General features: G+C 43.7%; 1 protein-coding gene across 3 annotated transcripts in view; it reads right to left on the bottom strand.

Annotated features, from left to right (window-relative positions):
• The window catches only part of kmt2a (lysine (K)-specific methyltransferase 2A), a 36,335-nt gene extending 28,427 nt beyond the window's left edge, over positions 1-7,908 (bottom strand). For all 3 annotated transcript variants that reach the window (XM_075473493.1, XM_075473494.1, XM_075473491.1), the window contains exons 1-2: positions 7,638-7,908; positions 120-192 (exon numbers count right to left, since the gene is read on the bottom strand). In XM_075473493.1, the coding sequence (XP_075329608.1) occupies positions 120-192; positions 7,638-7,883 (319 nt within the window). In that variant the 5' untranslated portion in view covers positions 7,884-7,908. The remainder of the gene's footprint in view (positions 1-119; positions 193-7,637) is intronic.
• Between the last annotated feature and the right edge of the window lie 893 nt (positions 7,909-8,801).

The following is an 8,801-nucleotide window of genomic DNA, read 5'->3' on the forward strand; positions in this document are numbered from 1 at the left end:
GAATAAAACAGAAAGCATTTAGTAAGCAGAGAAGAATCAGACGTAGACAACTAATACCAGCAAAGTAACCTTCACATCTCAAACACTAAAGAGGATTTATTTGAAGTAGCTATTCATACCTGAAGAAGTTGTTGAAGGGCTCTGTATTCTCGTCTGTTCAGCAATTGTGCCAAATCCTCCAAATGCTTCTTCCTACAAAACAAAACAAATATAATCTGTTCATTGTAACAACAGATTCTGAGAGGAGGGAAGAAGTAGTTCATATTCATAGCATAGATGATGGTACATAACTTATCAAATGTCTTGGATGTGCAACACTTGAGTCTTTGCTGAAGTCGAAGTCAAATGAGGACCAACATTCAAGACTATAATGATGTGCTCAATCTCACTGATTTACTGTTACGCTCTCATGTTTCTTTGGCTTTTGGAATGATATGCCTGCTGTTGGGTAAAGGCTAAAACCACAATACACAGTTTGATTCCATCTAATCATCCATTTTCCACACCCACTTCATCCTATTCAGGGTCGGGGGGGTATAACCTGTATTGGTCGCCAGTCAATTGCAGGGGCAAAACAGAGACAAACAACCAAGCATACTCCCACCTACAGTTCATTTAGAATAACCAGTTACCCTGACCGGAGCACCAAGAGAAAACCTGCGCTCTGCACTGAGGGGCCCGTGCTGAGATTCGAACGCGGAACCTTCTCGCTGTGAGGTGTCACTGCTAACCACCACATCACCGCCCAGGCCCAGTTTGAATTCCAAACATTATCATCTTACTGGGTGACTAATGCACAGCACTGCACCCCCTGTTCCCAGAAGGAACATGCTAAGATGGTTAGTCATTTACCAGCATAATACAGACAGTGTGTCTTACATTTTTACAACAGGAGTGGCTTGAGAGGAGCAGCAGAGCAAAAGTCATTTTACTACTTAAATCTGAAGTGTTCATTATATGTGCCTTTTAAAAAAACCCTGAATAGGTACTCCTCCGACTTGGTTGTATATTCTAAACCTTTATTTAACTTTCATCAGCCTGAGCTTTTCTTTGCCAGTTGAAGTTATACTGATGTAGAGACGTTTATTAAGCTGAATTTGAACATTCAAATCTTACTCTACTACGTTCATGTTAAAAATATAAGCATTTGTTCATGAAATACAGATATTTGGCATGTAACATAGAGCATGTCAGGATGTTATTGCTAATCTCATCCCTTTAAAACACGACTGACTTTGAATGTTAGCATATTTTCATGATATGCCAGTGTTTTACAATGTATGTGCTGTTTTAGATCATTGACTTGAAATTATCTTTATTGACTGCGGCCAAAAAATTATACACGCCACTGTGAATATAATAAGTATAAACAGAGTGTCGATTTTTTTTTCACCTCATGCCTCAACAGAGAACTGAAATGTGCTACAGTAAAATCCCCAGGGGATGATCAGCATCTTAAGGATCCTTTGTGTGTCACTACTTCCTGCAATTAGTGGGTTTAAGGATGGAGGTGAGTATGTCATTTCATCATGTTTATTTATAGATGCGTGTGGGGATGCAGTTGAGGACTTGTTGGCCCAGTTTAGAGAGCAGCTGCTTTCCAAGTGTGTGCACACGACTGCATGCTAACTGATTTTGCACCAGCTAGAAATTAGACACATTATCTTGTGAATAACAGATACCAAAATGTGCCTGACACACACACACACAAAGTGGAAAGTAATAGCTATAATATTAGCCGCAAAAACTGCCTTTCATCTGTTTTACATATAAACAAATGGTATTAGCAATACTGCTGTCTATCCTGGCAGGCGATTTCACTTTGAGCATCCGACATTCATCAAGGTACATTCGAGCATCTTCTTCTATGTACACTTCTCTCTCCTCTTCCCCTCTCATCACTGTAATACCAGCATGCTCTCCTCTCTGAGCAAGCTGCTGCTCCTGTTTGATGGTGTTGCAGAGCCGGGAGGGGTGGGGGGGGTGGCGTAACAACGGGCGGCACTGACTCGCTGTGATAGTGTGATGTCAATGACATCACAACGTGCTATGCCAGAGGCAAGTGCTTATAGCAGACAGCACAGATGCATGTAAGCACACACATACATGTGCACGTGTACCTCCAGTTCTGTCTGCCATCATAAATACCTCACATATAAGAGGAAATTCAAATATACACACACACACACAACCAGCCTGTGCGTGAACAGCACTTCAAGATGTAAACAAGCAGAACATAGGCGTGGGGACGTGGGGGAGGGGAGCGCAAGCAAGCAGACCAGAGTGACGAAAGGAGGAGGGTGGTGGGAGGATGGAGAGGAGGACAGAAAAAAGAGACAAGGAAACAGCATCTTGACCACATGCACCATCAACAACAGAGGGAGTGCAGTTGTCTCCTGGGAGCACTGGATGAAAGGGGTTTGGGTTTTTCAACATGCTCGTGCAGAAGCTTGCCAGATCCCAAACTAAACAGGCCTCCCACACACAACAAGGCTCCCCTCTCCACCCCCTTATTCCTGCTCTCTGCCATGCTCCCAAACACATATTTCAGTCACTCGCCCGTTGCTTGCTCGCTTGCTTGCTTCCCGCCCACTGGCTGCCAAGCACTGAGCAGCAGCGTGCGAAACACAAGGCTCACCATGAGCTCAATAGCAGGGCAGGCATGGGGAGGTAACTTCAAGAAGTAAACAAACACTGTAGTAGACGAGCGAGGTAAGGCTTGTGTGCTACGTGATGAAAAGAGCAACTGGAAAAACAGAGTTTCCCTTTTTCTCCTTTTCATTTAATCTCTTCAGCTAAAGAACATTTTTCATCTTCGCACACTTTTGCTGTCACACTCATCTTGAAATCCGGCGCAGTTTTACTTCCTGCTGATCTGCCACATCTCATCTGCCTGATCACTGCACACATCACTTGACAGAAATCCCCAAAAAGCTAAAGAAAAGGCAACCAATCTGATTCATAGCGGAAGGAACGGTTATTTCTAAGGAGGCGCAGGGGACAGTCCCTCACACTATCGAGACGCTTGGGAATTGGGTTTTGAGGTATATTTCTCTGTATCATTCTGATGCTGCTTTTATTGAGTCAATGGGGCTTTCAAGACGGCGCTTAGGAGAAATGGAACTGAATATAAACAACTGGCTGCAGACGAAATCAGTCAGCAGATACTAGTCCATCATATTACGATTTTTTTCCACAAAGTTTTCAACTGCAATACCACCACAGATCTAGAGACTTACACAGTTCCAGCTGTGAAATTGTTTTACTCACATTTATTGCGTCTTATTTAGTATTTTAAACCATATTTCAAACGAAGCGGGACAAAAATGTCTCAAATCTCTGTGTCTAATACTGTTTAAACTTTAGAAAAAACATTTAAAAGGTGGGATTTTGTGAAAAGCAGTTTGAGCTGGAAGCACACCCCCGATAAAGCTCCCACTATCTGTTGCAACTGTCGAACCCAAAACAGTTACCTACCTGCCCTCACATATTACACCAGCCTACATATCACAGTACCTGCAAAATAACAATTACCTGACATGTTTGAATGCCATCAACTTCACAATTATTTTACATCCCATGTTTCCTAAGTACAACAAAAACACATTTAAAGCAGGGTTCAAACTTAGATATCCCCCATTTCTAAGAAGGCGAAACATCGAAGAAAGTAATCAGAAGGGCAAAAGTAGGACTTTGACTCTGATGTTAATTATGTTTATTAGTTTCAGCCTTAACAGTTTCATGCTACAGAAAACCTCTATAGACATCCCTCCTCCCTAATAGTCTGGGGGAAAAAAATCCTGACACATTCCAGGAAGCATTCCTTTTGGATGTACAGTACAGACACTATGCGTCACCACTTCCTAGAATGTAAATAGCCCATGAGCTCATACTCCTTTATGTCTCTCTGATGACACGTTACCAAAAAAAAAAACAAAAAAAAAAAAACAAAGGCCACAGAAGTGAATTATGCCATGGTGACCCCTGTCAGCCCCCAAGCAAAAGGCGGACATTTGTTTTTCCAAGTGTCTAAACACAAAGTACAACTGCTTCACATTTGCTCCTCAGCACATAGACCTAAACAAACACTGCTCGGGGTGGGATACCTCCTCTTTCTACACCTCACACATACGGAGATGAAGGCAGTCAGTGGGCAAAGACAAACAGACTGATTGACGGGAGTGCGCGGCGTCTCGTACTCTTACAAACACACACGCAGTAACACAGGGGCGAGCAGACACCCACGAGCCCTGATCCACAACAAGGAAGCAGAGAAATTGAAGTTTTAATCAAAATAAAGACAAAGAAAGCACGCCTGCTCCTGATTGCAATGAGAGACATAAAGTCCGAGGGACACCCCTGCCCCTTCCACCGCACACACAAAGGGTAAGAAAGACGACACAATTGCCGCCTTTCTCTCACTCAGGCAACTCCTAAAGCAGAGGTGAAAGCTCGTTGCCCGCCTGCTGTAGCAGAATAAAGCCGTGGATGGGAGGGTCTGTGACTAATTCTCCACCCAGCGATGTCCCGTTGGGAGGAGGGGGTTTGCCAAGCACCCTTTGATATCCCTGCCTGCACTCTTTCAGCCGCCCGCACTTTGTGAGAGCTAGAATAAAAGCAGACACAAAGCTTCCTGCTCCAGTCCACACGCTGTCTTGGGGATGGGTAAGGGGGGGGGGGCTATTTAAATAGGCCAAACACCTGCTGGACTAAAGCCCCTTCCGCTCAAGCACACCATTTCTCTCAGACTAGTGATGCAAAGAGACATTTAGGTTGATACATCTATTCAGCTACATTTTTTGGAATGAATGATTAAACTTTGATAATAACATGTGTGTAGACAGGATGCAACAGAAGGCAAGGCTCTAATTGCTGAAAAACATAAAGAGGAAATGATGCAAAGTTACATTTGAGGGGAAAGTGATATATGGGGTTGAGCTTCTGGGGTGATATGGTCACACATTTACAAAAAAAAGTTTATGTGGTCTGCACCAAAACAAGCAATTACAATTTGCCTGGAATCAAGAAAATGAATTCTCCTCTCACACACAAAAGCTATTAACTGCCTTCATTTGGACAGCAACAGCCAACGAGAGTCCCTTTTGAGGCACCCCAATGGGCTTAGTAATCCATTCCAAAGTGGCAGCTGTCAGAAGAAAAGTTGCTCTGCCTCTCAGACAGGGTTGTGTGTGTCTGGAGTGGATTTAGGTTTTTCTGCCTGGATGGAGGAGGGAGGGGTGGCCGAGAGTCCGGCTGGCACTCTGTTCGGGGTTGCCCTGTGAGCTCAGTGGGCTGCAGTGAGCTTGAGCAACCCTGCCTCGGTCTGGCCAGACCAGCACTGCACACTGCCTCTTGATGAAATCACCATGCTGAGTCCTCAGCTTCCACAGGCTTCAAGGTTCCATGGGGATTTACTGGTTTAGTCCTTGTCCACACATCCCAAATAATGCTTTGGCAAAGCTTTATGGTGAAACATACGTGTGAAAATTCTTAAATATGAATAAGAAAATCATAGTCCACAGTCGTGAAATTCAAGCTACACTGTGTTTTTACGGTCACAGTGCTTGTAAAGCCACTAAATACAATTGGAGTAAAATGAGTGATTTCCTAGAACATTATTAAACACTGATATAGAACAAATCCATTTTAAAATTGATGAAAATCTAGTAAAAATCCATACACTTCAAGCTTCAATAAGGATTCAATGGTCCACATTATAATTCTATCTTCTTAATTGTGATGAATCTTCAGAAAGAAAGGCTCCACTATCTTCTTAAATGCCCATTTCATTCACTACGATGTTATTTCAGCCTAAATAAAATTAAACGTCAATGTAAATAAATACTAAATCTGGCTGCTCTGTTATCATGAAACGTTTCACAATCTCCAAAACACGCTTGAAAAAACATGAAGTGGATTTATTTTTTTTTTTTTTAATAAAACCTATTTGATTTAAGAATTAAACTAAAACATATCTAAAGGCCGGTGTATCGGGAATGAAAATACGGATGTGCTTTAACCGAATAAGTGTTCCGTCTGAGCTCAGATTAGGAGCTCTAAAGCTGGTGGTAAACATCCCCACTCGGTGTACTCCCACTGCAATGAACGCGTGCTGCTCATCATGAAGAAGGAAGATGGTAGTTCGCTAAGGCGAACACACCCCCACATCACACGGTCCGTCAAGAAGGGGCTCGTTGTTATTGTAGCCAGCCCTGCATGCGCACTGTCACTAGCAAGCCTTATTCCTCTGCTAAAACGGGGCAAAATCGGACGCAAAAAACACATCCATACACGCTCAATAGTACTTATACGCTAAAGAGATTGGGTTTCCGTACATGACTGTGCAACAGACGTAATCACCAGGCGTTATAAACCCAATATTATGTTAGTACTAGCTACGTACTGGCTGTGTAGAGAAGGGGAAAACATGTCCACCTCCCATTTTCCAATGCATCAGCAATAGCCCCAACGGCTAGCGTGGCGTAGTGCGTAGCATGGTAGCTGTCCTAGCTTAACACTAAACAGCAATGGAAATTTAGTTTTGCGTATGAGCTCCAGAAAACTTCAGCCCAGGTGCTTTCATACGCTGCGTATCAATACGCTGCTCAGAGGTAAAAAAAAACGGCAACCTCCCGAGCAAAAGCCCAACTTTAACACCGTTTATGACAGGAGAATAATGGTGTAGTTTTAGCTGTGAGATACAGACAGCTAGCCTGCAAGCTAACAAAACAGCTAGGCTGGTCAAACGTTGCTGGAACGTTGACACCAAGAAAGAGTTAGCCCTGAGCTCTTGGTGATAGTACTTGGCTATTTAACTTTAGACATTATGCGGCAGAAACCTGAATCAGGTTGAGCGAGGAGACCGTTCTGGGAGCCCGTTGCGGGCAGACGCTAAGTTCACGTTAGCTCATTACAAACCACAATAGTGTACTCTCGCTTCCTTCAAGTTGTGAACACATTATACGTTATCTTGGAGCTCCTGTATTGTTAGACCACAAGGAAAAGGCGTAATAAAAACAGCTGCTTAAACACAAGTCCACTGTATGATGTTAACTTAACGCTTATGTGGGACGTTAACTTTTACAGTGTCAATGTATGAATTATAAGGCAACACATACAGCCGTGAAGGCTTTGATAAGGAGATATTGCCGAGTTGCTAACCAGTAAACCAGTTGTAATGGCTTAGTTGCACAGTTTCCATTAGCAAACCGTGCTGGTATTTGTGCCATATGTTATGGTCTGTTTGTTGTAATCAACGAACTAACGCCGGGATTTCTATGCTGCGGTCTGGCTAGCAAACTATCGTTAGCACCAATTCATCCAAACTGTGAGGATGTATCATGTCCTCACACTACTGAGAAGAAGAAAACTTTACTAACAGTACAAATGCTGAGATGAAAATAGAATATGCCGAGGCTGTGTTATTTCTTGCAAAAGTGAACATACTGTAGAGTTTAAGGCCACACAACCAACTCAAAGTTAACTGAGCATCCTGGCAATGACAAGTTTGCGCACCGGAGAAGATGGTTTGGGGACAGTAACCGTTAGCTCCTCTTCTCAAAGGCACCAAACGGTCCTCCAGGTGGACCGTGTCCAGCTGTTGTCTAATCGATGCTCTCGGCTTGTCTTGTGCTTACCTCTGCGCTGCTCGAGTCGCTCGATTCCCCCAAAACATCCCGAAATTTCTGCAGGTTGCTCCCGATAACCGAAGAGACCTGTAGTGCAGCATCAAACCCCGGTCCGAGTCCAGCTGCATTTGGGTGGGCTCCCGATACATTCCGTAAAGAGGCAGTAACCCGGATTCGGCCCGCTCTCCTCCCGGTACCGGAGTTGCTGCTCCCTCCGGGCCGAGCGGGGAACCGCCACCGACAGCTGTGCGCCATTTTACACTCTCTGCCTGTCTGCCCTGCGATCAGAGCTACCTCGGTGGGCGGAACCCTAACCCAGCAATCCACATAAACAACCTCTACCACAGAGCTCCGCTCTAACTGGCCGACTTATCGTTATGCATGTTGCGGGGCGGAACTGAAGAAACCCCGACAATGCATTTTCTCAGCGGCCCAACTCAGTCTCTGCATGGTTGAATCCTAATCAGGTTCAGGGGCTTTGCCCGGGAAAGACCTTCGCATTTGAATCAAAGGCAAGGACAGAGGGATGAACGTGAGAAAGTGAGAAGCTTATAAGCAGCGGCAATAAACCAAGATATCCCACAAGATAGCCACGGTTTGGCAAGAAAAGCATGGCAATAGAGTGTGTGTAAAGCAGGAGAGTAACAAATAATTCTGCACACAATAAAGGGATGGGGTTTTGTTTTTGTGTTTGTGTGTTTTTTTTACCAAACAATACATCTTTAGAGTTGGTAAGTAACTGTTGACGTCTGCATTAAAACAGTAGAAACTAAAAAGGAAAGCCATCCCTCATGTTGCAGAATACACACATCATACACGTGGTTTGTACAGGTACGTTTGTTTTGTCCAATCATAACAGGTGAAAACAGAAAGCACTATTGTTTTAAGTAAAAGAAAAGCAATTTTTTTCTAAGTAGATCATGACACAATCCAAAATACTAAAACTGGCATGTAAGTTGTATCCATTAAATACGTTTTAAATGAACTGATTAAATCCCGTGCATAGCAACAGAGACAATGTCCTCTGAAATCTGGGACAGTGCCACCAGGAGCTCACCTGTAAATTCTCCCAGTTAAGAAGTCATCAGGATGGGACAGCAGCACCTCTGAGCCAGCCAAGGGGAATTCCCCTTTTTCTAGTTTATTGCTCAAAGCTGAACTGATTGAGGACAA

This window comes from Odontesthes bonariensis, chromosome 9 (assembly GCF_027942865.1).
Source record: "Odontesthes bonariensis isolate fOdoBon6 chromosome 9, fOdoBon6.hap1, whole genome shotgun sequence".
NCBI classification, from domain to species: domain Eukaryota; kingdom Metazoa; phylum Chordata; class Actinopteri; order Atheriniformes; family Atherinopsidae; genus Odontesthes; species Odontesthes bonariensis.